General features: G+C 38.0%; 1 protein-coding gene across 3 annotated transcripts in view; it reads left to right on the top strand.

The window, feature by feature from the left end:
* Positions 1-18,281, top strand: part of PRKCD (protein kinase C delta) — a 128,664-nt gene extending 110,383 nt beyond the window's left edge. For 2 of the 3 annotated variants that reach the window (XM_077823014.1, XM_077823016.1), the window contains exons 9-18: positions 236-336; positions 1,811-1,907; positions 3,802-3,929; positions 4,898-5,071; positions 5,717-5,808; positions 8,729-8,791; positions 12,468-12,606; positions 14,835-15,023; positions 15,684-15,812; positions 17,519-18,281. In XM_077823014.1, coding sequence (XP_077679140.1) covers positions 236-336; positions 1,811-1,907; positions 3,802-3,929; positions 4,898-5,071; positions 5,717-5,808; positions 8,729-8,791; positions 12,468-12,606; positions 14,835-15,023; positions 15,684-15,812; positions 17,519-17,677 — 1,271 coding nt within the window. In that variant the 3' untranslated portion in view covers positions 17,678-18,281. The remainder of the gene's footprint in view (positions 1-235; positions 337-1,810; positions 1,908-3,801; positions 3,930-4,897; positions 5,072-5,716; positions 5,809-8,728; positions 8,792-12,467; positions 12,607-14,834; positions 15,024-15,683; positions 15,813-17,518) is intronic. The other variant, XM_077823017.1, reaches the window with a different exon arrangement.
* The last annotated feature ends 779 nt before the right edge of the window (positions 18,282-19,060 follow it).

Raw genomic sequence — 19,060 nt, 5'->3', positions numbered from 1 at the left:
TTTGGCAACTTCCATTTTAAATGAGTTTGGGAGTGGGAGGGAGAGGTAAAATTTGAATTGCCGTTTTATTAAAGGCTGTAATCAATTAAAAGAGCAAGTTGTTCATATCCCAAATCCGAGCTATGAAAACGTTTCTGAACAGAAGTATTGAATACAAAAAAAATCTTTCCTATGAATCTACTGTTTAACAACATTTTGCATGAAGTTCACATTACTGTCCTTTCCTTTCTTTTAGAGTGTGGGATGAATGTGCACCACAAATGTCAAAAGAAAGTGGCAAATCTATGTGGAATCAACCAGAAACTATTAGCAGAAGCTTTAAATCAAGTTAGCCAGGTATGTTGCATTGTTGTTTGTCATGCAACTAGTTGTATTACAAGCCCGGGAGGGAGGTTTTTCCTTCCCTTACCATTTCGGTCATTAAGTGACATATGCTGCTGGGGGGCCTTAGTGTAAGTGACGAAGGCCCTTTCCAGGCTTTAAAGTGAAACTGCAGGTTTCAAAACAAAACAAAAAAACACCCCTCAGATAATTGGAAACTTTCTGCTGGAATGTTTTTTGTTTTTTTTTAATCCCAACAAGAACAAGGTTTGTTTGTTTTTCTTTTTTGTTGTCTTAAACATTCTTTTGCAGTGTTTGGTATAAATGGTGACAAATCAGATTTTGCAAAATTTTGTTTTTAGTTATCTCTCTACTTCTTCACATGTTGAAAACACAAATGTTATACTCCATGATTTTAGCTTATCAGAGGTTTTGTGTGCTGGAACTAACACATCCCCACTATTAACTTCTTGATCTCCTGAGCCTGGTGGTTGCTTCTTTTACAGCTGGATAGCACTGGCTTTCATTTACAAGCAGAAAACTGTATACTGGCTGTGAAATAACAGCATAACTGAAAAACATGGAGCCACATGCTTAACGAAGTGAAGTACATCTCAAGCTACCTTTCTTAAGCTTTTGTGTGATATTTACTTTTTAAAAAACCTTAGGGCTGATAGAACAATATTTTCACTACATGAAAAATCTAAAGAGGTTAACTACTAAAGTAAAATTAAACAGTGCAGTTACGTAAAGAACAGCAATACGGACAAGTTGCTTACATGTGCTCAGTACCAATAACCTTGTGATTCTTTTCTCTGTCTAGGACATGACTCTTCCTGTATATTATTTAAACTTTAAAGTAATACACACTTTTGTTTCAGAGTAACAGCCGTGTTAGTCTGTATTCGCAAAAAGAAAAGGAGTACTTGTGGCACCTTAGAGACTAACCAATTTATTTGAGCATGAGCTTTCATGAGTTACTCATGCTCAAATAAATTGGTTAGTCTCTAAGGTGCCACAAGTACACACTTTTGTGAAGACTCTTCCCCTACTACTATTCCTGCCCTGGTTTTTGTTTGTCGCTCCTTCCCTATCATTAAAGCTATGATATTTTGAACCCAGAATTCTCAATGGATAGCACTGGCAGAGGTTATAGAATAGAGTGCTCAAACATTTTTAACACCATTTTTATTATTATTTTCTTACAACATATGACAGTGGACAGTGTGGATGCTATAAAAGGGATTATAGTAAATAAAGTGTATTATAATTCTTCAGCTTTCCATTACCAAAGGTTTCTAGACAAAGTAGTAAATACACATTTTGCGTGAGAGTGAGATTTGCTTATAATAAAGGCAAAGCAACAAATAAAACTCTGTTACCATTACTTGCCATTACATACCACTTACTTACATTACTTACCATTACTAATTAGTATATACTAATTACAGTGCAAGAATAACCTCAAATGCCTTCTGTTCCTGTACAGAAATCGACCAGAAAATCTGATTCTGGGTCACTAGAAAATGTTGGTATTTACCAGGATTTTGATAAGAAATCTAAAGCTTTGGGTGGAGATACAACAGGTAAGAAATGAAATTTACTGCATTTTCTCTTATGTATAGGTAATTACCAGACTGGCACATATATTGAAATGTTAATAGCTGTTGTTTGTTATTACCATACACTGAAAACAATGTTTTATTATTTTTCTAACAAAAAGGCAGTTTTAATATACAAAGATATTTACAGTCTCTGCACAACTCTTGTGAGTAATTTATGTTCAGAAAAGTAATATTTAGAGCTTTGCAAGCATCAGCTTGAACATGAAATATCAATAACACATCAATGCTGTTCTAATAATTTAGACATACAATTAATTTAATACATTAATTTAATTTAAATTATTAAAAATAAGTAATTAATTTATACTTAAAAGGTTGCTGACAAACGCCCCCAGAACACTGAAAATATTAAGTAAGATTTTATTCCTCTGACACTTTTTTCTTCAAAAACACAGAGAACATTGTGAAACGATATGAGCATTTATAAAGATCTGTGGATTGCTTTGCCCAAGAATAACCAGAGATGTACTGAGATAAATGAGAGCGGGCTCAAATTCCTGGAGATCTTGCTCTATTCTCATTCTAGCATAATTTCTCTGACAGAATTTGGGAAAGGAACATTAATTGGAAAGGTGCACATATAAATATTCAGCATATTGTAATTGAAATATATACAATACATATTCTTAAGATCTTGACTGACTCAGAGCATATAGAAATCTTTGTGAAATGACAAGCCTGCTGTTGATCTGAAAAACTGGAGTCAACTAAAATGTATTAGTTGGGACTAAATAGAAGTACTTTAAAAAAAACAACAACAACCCACAAACACTAATTCCATGTTACAGTTCTGTTCAAAAATAGAGAATTGGATGTAGTTTTTGTAACACATTTAATATAATCTTACTGTCAGAGTTGTATCATTCCTCTCAATGTAATTATTATTCTACTAATATGATGATTAAAATATTTTTAGAGAGCGAGAACAGATAGGGTAATCAGGGGAGGAAATCCTCAGTAACAGAGATCAGAATATTGGAGTTAAAATTCAAAATGACTTAATACCAATGTGGATGGTCCCATGAAGTCTGATAGAACTACTAGGATCAGGTAAGAGGTAGGTAACTGAAGGTTCGGAGGTGGTATTTTTTTCTGCTGTTCTCTACTCCTTGTGTATTGAGCTGATTTTATTGAATTGCTCAGTAAATGATCCCTCTTAATGCATCTTTCCAATTTGCCACACTAATTTCTAGCAAGAAAGGCCTGAAGAAAGTATAGTATAGGCATATTGGACCAAATTCTTTCTTGCAGTACCCCGACTTTGACATGCTGCCAGTTCAAAGCAGCTTTAAAACTGGCATAGTCCTCAATGGGAGAATCAACTCACCATATGAGGATCCTCTGGCGGCATAACAACTCCTGTGCTTATACCCCTAAATTTGAGTACATGGCTGGTAAAAAGGGGCGTAGCCAAGGTTTCCCTGCCTCGCGGCAGTCCGTAGCTGTTACAATGGGCCATTGCCACCCTACATAAATTAGAGAAGTTTAGTCCCCCAGTGCTGTAATCTGGTACACAACAGACCCAGGATCAGAGAAGATGGTTTAAAGCGGCCGTTAACAAATACCCTCCCCCTAAACAAGAATGCCTTGCATTCTTTGGGCAGAGTGGATGCTCAGGGCCTTTGAGCATAATATGGATTTAGTAAAATGTCAGGTTTTTAGTAAAATCCCAGACTTAGACCAAAAATTTTAACTCCATTTGAATGATTTAGCTTCTTTGTAAGGTCCTCATGTTTATGGTCACCAGTGTCAGCAGCAGATTTGATGAACTATTGGCAGTCAGAAGTCAGAAACTATAGGAATCTCTGTCATGAAAATTGCCTATGCTGAATTTAAAAATCATGGTTTGCATTAGCAGATAACAGCGAGTATGATAAGCTCTGGGAGGGAAGTACACCAAGACCAGCTTCACGAACCAGGAGAAAATTCACCATAGACAGCTTTATCTTTCACAAAGTACTAGGGAAAGGAAGCTTTGGAAAGGTGCGTAACAAATGGGAAGCACTTAAGTTGATTTGCCTTTTATTCTGAAGTGTTATGGGCTAATTTCACTTAAGCAAACAATCTTCATTTTGTGGGGAGAGAATTTTATTAACCCTTTGTTGTGAAACTGTTACTGCTAATGGAATGGATTGTGATCATCTGAGCCTCAGGCATAAAAAGTCCCAACCCTGTAAAATTACAACCAACCAAGAGCAGTGTTGGAACTTAAAAAAGGATCTATGATGCACTACCTCCCAGCCCTTTGTTTCTTGATTTCTTCCCTTAATATCCAAAAAGATGCATACGCCTTTATGCTCTACAGTATGAAATAATGCCATGCACTCATATGCACAACATAGCTGTGGCTACAGAGCACCCCAGTGCAGTGGAACCACCATGGTTGAGTTGGACAGAAGCAGGGTTGCTGCAGAGCAGGAGTGACTCCATGTCCTCTGTCTATGGTGGAGCTGAGTTCTATGCTAGCCTTACATAGGCCCACAAGGAGGGGGGATTTTGGACATGGCCGTTTGCTGCATCTGTGAAATAACCCAACTAAGAAAAATCTCAAAGGGATGAACAGGGTTCATGTCCTTTCTTCTAGTCCATGAGCTCAAGTGATTGCAACAGAGGAGCTGCACAGATGTCCTACATTTTGCCACCTGTTTGGGCTGGTACACCACAATTTCTGTGATGCACCCCATCATAGAATCCTAGAATATCAGGGTTGGAAGGGACCTCAGGAGGTCATCTAGTCCAACCCCCAATAAAATCATAAAATCCATTAGCTTTGCCTTTGGGCTGAGGGGTTATAGAGGGGTGGTGTGAATCTCCCTATTTTTTAATAACTTTTTTGTAGTGCTATGCAACCTTCTTTAAATGCCTGGTCCTAAAATCCTCCTCTGCTGATTAGCAGCATTAGCTAAATCAACTTTTCTTACATATGCCTTGAAGTCTTCCTGTGTTTGCAGGTTCTGCTTGCTGAACTGAAAGGGAAGAATGAATTCTTTGCTATTAAAGCTCTGAAAAAGGATGTGGTGCTAATCGATGATGACGTGGAATGTACCATGGTGGAAAAGCGGGTCCTAGCACTTGCATGGGAAAACCCATTTCTTACTCACCTCTACTGCACATTTCAGACTAAGGTATAGTACAGATTCAACTTTTGCCTTTATGGGAATACTGGTATCAGTAACAAAGCAAAATGGATTAGAGACCAATCTGTTTCTCTGCATGAGTGAAATATGTTTTAATTGACTGGAGGTATTGGCTCTGATTCTTCCCTGCCTTCCACTTTGGGTAGGAGTTTGTGCAAAGTGGGTATAAAATAATACTAAGTCAGACTGGCACAGAACAACATTTACAAAGTCTACAGCCAGAGAGAGGAGTTTTAATTTAAACACTTCAATTACTGGTTTCATCCTGGATTACATGATCTAAGATGATGACTCACATAAGTTAAGGGAAGCACAAATGGAAGATTCATTAAAATGTACATTCATATCTGACCTGTAAGCACATGAACTATGAAAATAAGACACATAGGATGTCACTGAGCTAATGAAATCTGTAGCATTGGGACTCTTCATTTTTGTGGGGGTGTGAGCAGGAGGGAAAAGCTTGTGCATGCTGGGAAAGTCAAAGACCATTCCATAAAAGCCATTTGCCAACTTCCCCTCTCCCTCATCACTTCTTAGTCCTTTCCTTGGTCAGAGGGAAGCAGCACCTCCATACTGGGTCACAATTGCATAAGCAAGTTAATTTTGTGTTTTTTCCTGCTTTGTAAATAGGATCATCTGTTTTTTGTTATGGAGTTCTTGAACGGAGGGGACCTGATGTTCCACATACAGGACAAGGGGCGCTTTGATCTCTTCAGAGCAACGTAAGTCCCAAATAAGTGAGCTACTTTGCTACTTGCTTTTCTTGGAGTTTTTAAAATAAGATTTAAACAAAAAAAAGCATCTTGGACAAGCTGTGCTGAGAGAACAGTTCATGGTTTTTGTTTTTTAGTTTTGTTTTTGTTAGTTTTTTGTTTTGTTAGTTTTTACTGCTTATAGTTCTAAAGGACCTAGTGATTTCAGCCAATCTGTTTAATTGGGTGAATAGTCAAGACATATTTGGAAAAGTTTGTTCCATATACTGAATGACCTTCTGTAATAATGGACTGGTGGTGCGTGGTGGCACAGGAAAATGTTCTTATCCTTCTTTTAATTTCCTTTGTAGAGTTGGATTTGATTACGTCAAATAGCCAAGGGAACTTAATAAGCCATTTCTAGACCAGAAAGAAGCTGCAGAATGTGAATTATGTTTCTTAGCAGTGCTTCAGATGCAATTTTCCTATTAGAATAGTGTCTTGTGCTAGACTCTGGGCCTACATCCTTATATATTGAACTCCTGTGTGTGAGAAAAATAAGTTTCCCCCACCCCCTTCAATTTTCTATTTGATTGGCATAGTAAAAACAAGTAACCATTGATGAATTAGGGTGCCTTGTGTTGCAAACTTGATATGGTACATGGAGACACTCTTCTTACTTGGCAGATTAGAATCCAAACATTTTCTGCCTTCTCTTCAAGCATTTCCATTGGGAAAATCAAAATGAAATCTTTCAGAATTCAAACATTCTGTTTTATTAAACTGACCTGTAATGGTTCATTTTTAGATTCAGTTCAATAAAAAAAAATTCTGAAATTTCTGTTCTGAAATATTTTTTTTTATAAATTTCAACTTCTTGTCCTGGAGTGAAAAGAGATGTCAGAATTTCCCACAGCTCTACCTCATGCTCCAAGCCAAATTTAAAGTGCAAACTTCATTTATTATCTTAAGGCCCAAAAATTAGCAGAATAAAAACACCAAGCTAACTGGCTGGTGCATCAGAGTATGGTATCCACTTATTCTTTGTTTAAACTTCAAAAAAATGTAATTTCTCTTCTGAGTGTTTAGCAAAAGGAGACTGATTAGATACAAATGCTTCCTGTGCTCTTAGCTGAGACTAGCAATGAAAAAAAAAAATCACAGAAGAACTCATTCATATTTTAGTAGTGATTATGGATCATTTGTGGGCACATTGAGCAACTAATCGTATGAAACTTTAGGCAGCAGGATTGGTAGATATTAGACACCTTCTGCAAAACAGGTTTTAAAAAGGCACTTGTCCTTTTATTGTCTTCATTAAATTTAGGGTGTGCAAAAATTTTAACAGGAAAGGGCATTGGGTAAACGTTTAATCTGTGTGTGACACTGTAAAAATTAAAAAGCCTAGCGATGGACTTGATTATATGCAGTTTGGGATTACATGTAAATTATTATGTGCTGTATTAACAAATATCAAGTTTCATTTCATCACAGAGTTTTGGCATAAAAGGCTGTGGGGCAAAGTCCAAGATGGATTTACAACAGAAGGACCCCACCTTGAAGCATTCGCTCTCATGCCTAGCTATCCAGTCATGTTACTTGTATTGCTTTCCATAAGAGAGCTTCTCAAATTACTTTTACTTGAACAGTAGGTTAGTGTGCAGGATATGGAGAGTATCTCTTTCCACAGTGTGTTTTTCAGAAGCTCTGGGTTCGTTGCCAGATGCATCTTGTTTCAGGAATGAAAACAAGTTGGCAGCTGGGTTTTAAAATTATTCAGTATAGCTCTTCACAAAAGGGAGGGGGCATGGGAAGCTTGAAGGGATCCTTTTATTCTCTTCCTCCCCCCTTCAAAAACTCCATGTTAAACTGGCACATCCTACTTTTAGGACTGCCAGCGGAGGCCACATGGACAACAGAGACAGAGCTCCCTCCTGTCCAGATTCTGAGTGTACTGCTAGGATCAGAGTTTGATCCAACTCCAGTTTCCCCAAACAGCAGTGAGCCCTCCCAACAAACTTTACAGGAGGCCACTTTCATTAAGAGAACACCCTAGGGTATCCCCAAACTGTCTACAGTTCTGTTTTGTCTGTCTTACAAGACCAACCTCTGTTAAACCACAGCCTCTTGTGTAATGTCTTAAGGCTGGTTTTCTCCGCAATTTAAACTCAGGTTCATCAGACATGGTCTTTCCATTCAAAATCTAAGTAAAATTCAACAAAAATCCCAGGCACAGATATTTTGGTGAATGCTAAAGGAAGGTGTTTGGCTTTGTTCAGCTCTACCTTTATTTCACTGACTTCTTTTATAGTCAGGTTTACTATTGAAGGATGGGGTGTAATGTTCTCTCGCATGAAGAACCCCATCCGTTTTAAGGTGATCCCATGAGATTCCTGGACTCTGACTTTTTATTCTTTACTGTTGCCTCTTGAAGCTCAGCTATGCACCTCTCCAAGTGTGTAAAGGAAGATTAAAGGTTAGATCAGGAACAGTGTTCCATGATGGAAGCAAAGCATCAAGAAAAGGAAGTTGCTATCTTCCATAATGTTTGGAGTTGTGTGTATAGAACTGAATAGTAGTGTTATAATAAAAACCTTGTAGCTTTCAGGAGAGATACCAAAGTGATATTGTAAACTGTGAGGCCCCATTCCTTGGAAAGATATGGCAGATATGAGAGATTAATTTTAACTGCAGTTTTATTACATACAGTAATTCACAAGTAACAGTATTCAATACTGCATTACGTCCATATTGCAAACTATACAGGGTAATGATGCAAAAACTAAATACATGGGATTTTCCCCTCCCTCCCCGCCCCAATAATGGTTATGTAAACTTACAGTACTATTCATCTTTCATAAAAAACTGGTTTTCTTAGTTGTGTTCACAATGTAGTAAATGTCTTGTTTAACTAAGGAAGCCAAGTTGAAGTGTTGTTGCTCTATTTCAGGTTTTATGGAGCTGAAATAGTATGCGGTTTACAATTTCTTCATAGCAAAGGCATTATTTATAGGTGAGTAGTGAGCACCTCTGATATGGGGCCCTTGACACTTGGTATATTTCTTGTGATGTATTAGTGGATTCTGTGATTAACCTACAACCAGGACATATACAAGGAACAGTTCTTTATTAATACCCTTGGAATAAAATCAAATGTTTAAGATGGAATTCAGCAAGTACTTGAGATTAATCTATAATTGTTTTCTCGTGTTTTCTCCTTGGCAACAAGAATAATGAAATAATTATTTACATTACACAGAAGTGTCTTTGTTTCACATTAGTTATTGCCAAGCACCGTATTCAGACTGAGACAGTTTGACTTTATGTTGGTGGTAATGGAGATTTAGAGGTCCCTTGAGGCTGTGTTTATTTCTGTTGACTTCTTTGTGAAAAGCACTGCAGCTAAAGCTCTCTGCTGCTGCCGTCTCTAGGAAATAAGGAGAGACACACTGCTTCCTGGGCTGTAACTTCAAGTCAGAAATGAGCTTGCAGATGTCCAAATTCTTCAAACTGTGTTTAGACCTTGTGGGCTACATTCTGATCTCAAGTGCAATTGGGTAAATATGGTGTAACTCCATTGCCTGGTACTGCTGAGATCAAACTGTCACCTCTTTCCCCTGTTGAAACAGAAAAGTAAGAGGCAGCAAAGGTTAAGACGTAAGTTACTATGTAATACCCCGCTTCAGCATATATGTACACTTGCCTATATTTAGTCGTGTACCTAGGAGAAAAAAAGACTAGCTGTATGCTGTGATGCTGGTGCTAGTTCTGATAACACTAGCCTTTATGTGCTAAACTTAAAGGGTGAGGATGGGCCCCCTCTTTTTAAAGAGGCAGAGGGGAGAAAATGTTCCACTGTATGTTTCCTGTGGATATTTGGGATGCATCTCCTGTATAAATTCAGAAATTTGCTAGTAGTTGATGGAAGTGGGTGGTGGTTAAGGCAGCCCACAACAGTGCATCTTCACAGAAGGGCTGTAATGTGCAGGTGGCATGGGAAAAGGCATGGAAGGAGACCCCAAGACACTTGACAATCAAATGAAAAACCCTTGTTTAACTGCCTAAGGATTTATCTATATGAGGACATCTACCAGCAAAACAAATGGTGGAAACACACTCTTATTCTAGAAGACGTGCCCCCACCCAAAATGAAGTTCTGTTGGTAAATTTTCCCCTGTAGACAAGCCCTAAAAATCAATACAAACTTAAAATATTTGTGATGCTGGAATGAACACATTCCAGGTGAATTTTCAAACGTTATTTGATTTTAATGGAGTAAACTAACAATCATTTAAATGAGAATGATGTTTCTGTCTATGTATCAACAGCCATAATCCCATGGGACAGGTAGGGGGTCATGTCCAATCTTGGAGAGAGGGATTAATGGTGCAGCCTGTCACACCATGTGCTTCTGGAGTGGTCAGGGACAGTTCTGACATTTGTTTCATGATCTTGAGCAGTAGATCACCCTCTCTTGACAATCTTAGCAGCTGCTTTGGGGAACTCACCAAGGGAGAAAAAGAATTTCCAGTCATCTTGTGAAATATCTGCTCTAATCATGTCCGTATAGGTCAGTAACAGGGTTGTTGGCAGCTGTTCAGTGTGCCTTCCTTGGTATGTGTTGCTGCACAAAAGAATGCATAACACTTCAAAGAAAATGTAAATGCTTTTCCTGAAGACCTGGAGATACTGCATCAATAATGTTCACACCATTAAGAGTTAAATGATTTAAAAAGACTTCAGAAAAACGGCATGAACACAGTGTTTAACATTAATTTACAGTGGTCACAGTGAAGTGTAGTGCAACCCCCTGCTGCTGTACAGTCATCTCTGACTAGACGCCAAGTATAAGCTGGTTGGACTTTGGATGAAATCTCATTCTGGTCATACCAAACTTCCAAAAACAAAATTTAGTACAAATGAATCTGAGTGAGTTTCTGGGCGTACAGATTATTGCCCTAAGAGACCTCAAAGCAAGTATCTAGAATTATAGAACAGAATTAGCAATAATGCTATGGTCTATAATCTTCACAGCTGAACAAAACTAGGCTGACATTTCAGCCACAACTAAATAATGAAGTGTTCAGATATTTGAGGCTATGTCAGGGCCATTGCTATTTCTATTGGCAGCATACAAGTGGTGACAAGGTAGTTGGAACTATTTTTTAACCCTGAAGGAAATAACTGAAGGCAAGAATTTAACTTTCATAGGGAGCTGTGTTCCCAGCTCACCTAACCACTTTTGAAAATCCCAGCCACAAATAAGAATCCGTGCATTTGCTACAAAACAGAGATGTAGAGTCCAAACTGAGCTGCTGTAAAGCAGAACACAAGTCTGTTCTGTGGTTCATTAGCGTCCCAAGGATTTCCACAGAGGATACTAATACATGAAGTCTGAAAAACTGAACAAGGCTAATCACGAAGATAAATGCCATCTTTGCAACATGGGTAGGGAAGAGCTGGGATGTTTCAGTTAATCATTGTGCAGGCATCTGTTCAATGGCAATAGCTTCTCATGTGGAGTAGTTTCAGAACAGTTGTTGGAAGGTACACATTGCTGTTCCAAAATCCTCAGACACTTTGCCTATGATTTGTTCCCTTCATGCTATGGCAGGGACCCTTACAAAATATTTGTGAGCCATTTGTAAAAGGTAGCTGTTTTCAGGTCTTTTAGTTCTTGCAAATTGTGGGTTAGTAAGTCTCTGGAATTAATAAGTTTCAGAGTAGCAGCCGTGTTAGTCTGTATTTGCTAAAAGAAAAGGAGGACTTGTGGCACCTTAGAGACTAACCAATTTATTTGAGCATAAGCTTTCGTGAGCTACAGCTCACTTCATCGGATGCAACTGTAGCTGTAGCTCACGAAAGCTTATGCTCAAATAAAATTTGTTAGTCTCTGGAATAAATAAGTAATTCTGTACCAAACATTTAACTTCTTCCCTTCAACCACCAATGCAAACAGGGAGAGACTGTCCTGAACATAAGTCTATTTCCTTCTAGGTAATAATATCACAATGGATTTTGGCAAAAGGCAAACTTGGTAAGGATAGAAAAATAGATTATAGTAATTTAGCATGTGTTTACAGGGAAAGGGAAGAACTCATAGTTATAATAGATGCAAGTAATGGTAGGAGTGCTGCACCTAGCCGTGGCTCCTGTGGTTATGTTCGCAGAAACTTCAGTTTTACCTCGCTCGCTTCTTAGGTATTGTCTTAATATGGAAATAGTTAAAACATGGAGGGGGAGGTGAGGGGACACAACAAAATTGTCTTTTGGATTCACATTTACAGTCAGGTGAAATTTTTTCTGCAAAGACGGCAGATACAGCAACACTGAAATATTTCAGAGATTTGCATAGATCTTGGTGAATTATTACAGTAAAAATCAAGACATTTATTTAAGTTTCCTGAAATGTAAATGAAAACTTTTCTCTGATTTGCTGAAAGTTTTGGAAATAAATTTTTGGTTCCATCCAAATAAAAAAAATCTGTTATTTGCCCAGATCTACTAACAATATAAATAACTTGCACTGAGAAATATGGGGAAAACATACTTTCAAAATTACTAAAATAAGTATGTTCACCCGGTGAGAGGCAATTTAACTTTTCCTGGCAGTAATGTGTGTCACTTGTTTTCAACAAAGCAGCATACTGAAATTTTGTTTTTTGGTTTTTTTTAACCTTTCCCTCTAGAGACCTCAAACTGGACAATGTGATGCTTGATAAAGAAGGCCACATCAAAATAGCTGACTTTGGGATGTGCAAAGAGAACATGGTTGGAGAGAACAGAGCAAGTACTTTCTGTGGTACCCCAGACTACATAGCACCTGAGGTAAGCACAGAACCAGTCAAGTGCTTAGAAGAGCAAAGTTCTGATATTGACAATGGTAATGCGGAATTTGTTTAGCAAGCCTCCTTTGGCACTCACCAACATGTAATTATATTTCCTTTCACAGAATAATGGGAATGTCTTATTTTAAAAATATTTATTCCTAAATGCTAGTAATCCAATTAGAAAGAGATTAATCCAAATGCTGTCCTAAAAATACTGCAGAACTCTGAAGCATGCACTGGGGTTTTGAAATATCAATTCATTTTTTATATTAAATCTATCCAGCTAGTGAAGTTTTAAGCAGCCGTTATCCATTCTGCCTTATTGCCCAATGAACACTGGTATAATTCCACCATGAATACTGTAGTTCTTCATGATTGTGAGGCACCTTGCCACTTACCTGCCCTTAGTGTGAGGAAGTCTTGTCTCTGTCTGCTGTGGATCAGCTCCCGAAAATCATTACCCTCTGGCAACACAAGCACTGCCTTCTAGGCCTCCCACTCTGTACAGGTAGCGACAGGCCCATGCCATCCACTGGGCTGTCAAAGTGTCCCTCAGGAATGCTCAGCCTCTGTTTCCCTGCACACTCACAGAACTTACATCTGCTCTTCCCAAAGGAATAGTACACACCAAGTTGTAAGATTCAACTCACAATCAACACTTTTCATGAGTGCTGTGGGTGAAGCAAACAACCATAGGTTTACTATCAAACAAAGGAGGTTCACATGATAGAAAATGAGAATACTAGAAAAATGGTTACATATAAAACAAAATCAATGCACTTTCTAGAGACTAAAACTTAATTACAAGGCATTCCCCTATTCCTACAAGATCGTTTACCTCAAATCCTTTCCCCAGCATTTTCAAGCAGAGTGACTGAGACCCTGTCTCATAAGGACAAGCTTGCTAGCAGCTTGGCCACACAGATGGAAAGAATGAGGATGTACCTGTGTCCCATAGTTATACCACCAAAAGTTCATTGTCCTTTTTATAAAGTGCTAGTTCACGTCTTCCTGTATATTTCCTCTCTGAAGATTTCACAATCCTTCCTCAGCATTGAGCTCAGAGTAAATGGAGGTCCATTATGAACCATATGATTCATAATTTACAGTGTAAGCAGACATTTTGTGCCTGAAAGAAAACCTGCTTTTTACCTGTGACCAGTTGCTAGTCACAGACCTTAAGAACATAATTTTCAGTGTGTGTGTCTGAGCTCTTTGAGTCCATCACATTCTTCTGGTGATCCCTGCCAGTTGGAATCCAGAGGTTCTTGTGTTACACATACAGCGCTACCTGCATAATAATGCCCTTCATCTAAAATGTTAACTTGGTCAAAATTCAGAGCTGGTCTTTGCTGGCTCCTTCTCCCACATCATGAAATTCAAAATCAAACCAACTTGTAGGTTAAAAAAAACATTTTGATTTTGACTTTTGGCACGGGGGGGCTTTGAAATTCAATGGGACTTGTGCTCTTAAAATCTCACCTGTACTATAGTCCAGAATGAGATAATTGAAATCCTACTTACAGCTATGAGAGCTCTGTCACAGCAAACATCCATTTGTTAGTAAATTATTTTCTTTTATCACAATCAGTCTTGTTTCCTCCAGTCATATAGTTCCTCATCGTGCACAGGAGTGGCAGTGACTTACACGAGTGCAAGTGGGAAGAGAATTAAGTCCACTCTCTTCTAATGATTGAAAAACTAAGTTGTCAGGTGCCCAACAATATTTCTGCCTAGGAAGTCCATGTTACAAGTGAACAATACATTTACAAAACTGGACAAAAGTTTAGCTACTCAATTTCCATATCCAGCTAGCTACAATCTAAATTGTAGCCACTTAAGTAGGACATAAAGCTCCTTTTTCGGAGGTCATAATCATGTCAAAAACTGAATTAATTTTCTCTTCTGTGGCTTCTTGATTTGTGAAGATTTTGCTGTTTCAAAATGCCTCTCATTCTTTTTGCTGTAGTTGACATGCAGGTCTACATTGTGTATGAAAAGAAGCTATGAATCCCTAATCAGATAAATGGATTACTGGTAGAAAACTAAGTACTTATGACTTAGTATCCAAGCTGATTTAACCTTTTAAGATGCAGACTGATTTTTGGACATGATCAAAAAATTATTTTTAAGTCTTTGTGGGCCTAGTTAAGTGAGCCTCTGGAGGTAGCATTTCCTTATTAAAATTTGTGTTTCTCTCCCCTGCACGTCTTGTCATGGCAACAGATTCTTCAAGGCTTGAAGTACACATTTTCTGTGGATTGGTGGTCATTTGGAGTCTTGCTGTATGAGATGCTTATTGGACAATCTCCTTTCCATGGCGATGATGAGGATGAGTTGTTCGAGTCCATCCGAGTGGACACGCCTCACTACCCGCGGTGGATTACCAAGGAATCAAAGGGCCTACTAGAGAAGGTAGGTGTTGGCTGTGACACAGCTGGTAGATCCTACTGTTACATTTGTATTAAGGGAAGGGAAGGGAAGCTGGCACTAACTTCACCAAATTGCACTTTCAGTAAAATATCTCCTCCTTAATAAAAATATTTCACTTCTGTGAAAGGTTTAAAATTGACTAGCCTTAGTCCTAAATCTGCTTTGGTTTCAGTTTAAGCCTCTATCTATACTAGGTTAGAGGGGACAGGGAAACCCTGAAGGTGTGTCTGATCTGCAGCCACAGCGCACGCTCGGGTGCGGGAACAGTGAAGCTGCGGGAGCATGCACTTCAGCCCAGGCTACCCCAGGAATAGTTAAACGGGGACTTAGATGGGTTTATACTGCCTATGTTGAAGCCCACGCCGCCACAGCTTCATTGCTTGAGTACCGGAGCGAGCTTGATTCAAGTTAGATAAGGTATGTCTACGTGAACTGCAATCACTCTGCGTGATTGCTGCACAGACATACTTCGTTTTCACTGTCAGTGGACTACCTGTTCCTGTCAACAGTACATACAATTCACTTCCACTGTCTTTGTTAGTGCCCACGTACCCCCAGTACCAGCTAAAGCCCTGTGTTCCCTTTCCCACTGAGGAGGTGTAAGGGTACAGAACTCAATCTTATACACACTTTATTTCAAAGCTCTTTGAAAGGGATCCAACAAAGAGACTAGGAATTACTGGGAACATCAAGGAGCATTCTTTCTTCAAAACAATCAACTGGACAGCACTAGAGAAGAGGGAGATAGAGCCTCCTTTCAAACCAAAAGTGGTATGTATCGTTCCAACATTTACTGTACTCTACATGGTGGTTTTGCACTGTTGTCACAGAGCTGGTTACCCCGATGATTCATATTGACTGTAAGAGCCAGAGCTGCTGCTGTCATTCTGAGTTTCCCAATTCTCATTCCTGAAACTAGAGACAGGTGGTGACATAAACAAAAACTGTTAGATAGTATGGCTATGAGGATGCCACTAGTAAAGATGCTTGTTGAAGAAACACGAAACCTTCAAGCTTTTTTTTTTTAATAATAACAGATGGAAAGGAATGTGAACAGTTCATTAGTTAAAGCTGAATGGGGGAAATGAACTACAGGTGGATATAAGGATTTTTCAGTGAAATAAATAGTTGGACCAGCTGTAGATTTTTCCATTGCAGAGCATCCTGTACTTACATGTTATCAAACATAGTGTGGGATTAATAAAAGATTATTAATTAATAATCTCATACTACCATTTGAGATGACACTTTAAGATAAGTATAAATAGTATATTCTATTATAAAGAATCAATCATTACCACTGCCACTCATACCAAAACATCTGAACAATGACTGCATTTCTCAATATATGTTTAATCCTTCCCAATATATGTTTAATCCTAATACATGGATTAGGAATCTTCCATAGGCATACGTAAAGCACTTCATTTAGCACCATGTGGAACAGTAACCAAAACATGAGGCAATAGTCTATCTAATAGCAGTCTAGGAAATGCAAGTGTTCCACACCAGCTCAAATCAGTTTCCTTTTAATATCCAGGGGGAAGAAAGGATTTCTATTCTCCATCATAGGCACAGTTTAACTGTTAAGTTCTTTGGTGTCCATTTTATTGATTATGTTCCAGTAGTAATACCAAAGCTATCTACACACAAATGTGTTGTAGCCCATATTAAGTTGGCTAGTACTCATTCTCAGCTGTAGCTTTTTCTTTGTTTGGTATTTACATGGCTCTTTCCCTCTATGTGTACACCAGAAGGAGCTATCTAAGCCTAATTATTTGCCTTTAATTACTACTTAGATATCTCCTCCCCTATAGAGAGCCTCTAAGCCATGATGGAGTTCTGGCAATACCACTTTTAAAAAAGCACATCTCAGAACATGTCTAAACCTCTTAGTGATAATCATGGAATCTTTTGATTGATGGAGAATGAACAACTCAACAGATGAGTGTTCTGGTTTTCTCCATTGGGATCATGTTAGGTAATATCTCCATCATCTGCTAGCACAGTGTAAGATCGTTAGTTAAAACGGTAACTGATAGGCCAACAAGTATGACTAAAATGAACTGCCTTTTGCTGTTGAAATGCTGGATGTGTTTATCTACCTCAAAGTGAGCTTCCCATAAAGTAAATGTAGAAAGATTGACACTTTGAGCTTTCAGGAACATCTACAGATGTCTAACCTTTTCAAGCTTCTACAAAGCATTACTTAACATCCTTCTCACTAGTTTGGCTTGAGTTTTCATCAGTAAAAGAGTGTGATTTAATACTCTTCCAATGATTAGAACTACTGGGGTGATTACCGAAGCATATTTTCAGAGTTATGTTCTGGGGGGATTCAAGATCTTACAATACTTCATTTACTATATGTAACGTTGTGCTCACAGTTACAGGTTTTTAAACTTTTTCTCTTTGCTTTTCTGCACAGCTTCGCTAAAGAAGCCACTAACTATTTCCACCCTCTTTGTTTAACACAGAAATCAGCAAGTGACTACAACAACTTTGACCGAGAGTTTCTGAGTGAGAAGGCACGGTTATCTTACAGTGACAAAAACTTGATCGAATCTATGGATCAGTCTGCATTTGCAGGATTCTCTTTTATTAACCCTAAATTTGAACAGATCCTGGATAAATAGTCTCTGAACATTTGGGGTTAAATATTGTAAACAGAGGCTTCCAAACGCTAAGTGACATGTCTCTATACCTTTCCTTGAAAATAATATACGGTAGCATGAAAAATGTCTTACTGTTGATTAACTGGCAGTGGTTTTTTGCATGGTCAGGTTTAAGAAATGAAGAATCGTGTGCATTAATTGGCAAAATGTAAATTTTGTGTTTGGTTACTTAAATGTATGTGTGTGTATATATATATATATATATATGCTGTATATTTTGCTCTGGAAACAAGACTTTAGAAAACAGATTGTCTTTTTTTAAATATGGTTGAGGCCCTTTTATTCAGCTTCAGTAAAATTATTTGAAGTTATATTAAACTTTTTGTGATTTTAGCAATTAATCATTTTGGAGGAAAAAGTGTATCTATTGTAAAAGGTAAACTGAGATTATAGAAACATTCCTGATTTAAAAAGCAAAGATTTTTTTTAAGGATACTCTACCCAACACTAGTTTCTCTTTGTGTCAGATGTTGGCTCATTACGAACTAATACTCTTAAACTATTGTAAGACACCATCCAATATTTTAAGAACTCATGTAACTGTGGGACCTCCAGAGTATTCTGTGCCAAACAATTTCATAGCACAGTTAAGTAACAAATGTGTGTGTTTGTCTGTGGCTATTCTCTAACTTTAGCCTCAGTGTGTGTGTAGTTTTTGAAACATAAATTAGTTATATTCAGCAGTATTTAATCATTCTTATCTCCTCCAACCAATATTACATCTCCTTTCTATCCTGCATCATTACAATAGTTACGAGATTAACTGCTACAACCTTCCACCTGCAGTGTAACTCAAAAGGATGGGTTACATTAGGAAAAAAGAAAGTAGTTCCCATTCATTATATGACATCTTTTTTCCATGTGCTAGGCTTCATTGGTTACTCTAAATATTTATCCTTGGCAAACATACACATCAGATGTTCTGGCCCAAGTATCTGGCAACAACCCACTTCCTAGAAGTAAATTTTTAGAGACTGAAGTACAAGTTTCCACTGCTATAAGTATAATATATTAAAGTGCATTTATTAATAGACATGAGCAATAAGATCACTGCCTCTTACAAAAAAAAAGCCCTGGTTCAGCTATTATATGGAATATTGGGTCCACTTACCTGGCCTTTCAGAGATGGAACATTTCCAGTGAACTGCCAGCTAGTGATTTATATGGAATAGCAACCTATGTCCTTCAAATAGAACATCTGTGGCTCCATGTCTTTCAGCACAACTGATGTTAAAACAAAGCCATGCTTCCACTTAGGTTATAACCACATGTGAACTTTTCACAGTTCAATAACATCTGTACATGATGGGGGGGGAAAGAATTTACATGATGGGGGGGGAAAGA

This window comes from Eretmochelys imbricata, chromosome 7 (genome assembly GCF_965152235.1).
Source record: "Eretmochelys imbricata isolate rEreImb1 chromosome 7, rEreImb1.hap1, whole genome shotgun sequence".
NCBI classification, from domain to species: Eukaryota; Metazoa; Chordata; order Testudines; family Cheloniidae; genus Eretmochelys; species Eretmochelys imbricata.
The sequence above is the reverse complement of the archived record's forward strand: the minus strand, read 5'-3'. Positions and strand labels throughout refer to the sequence as shown.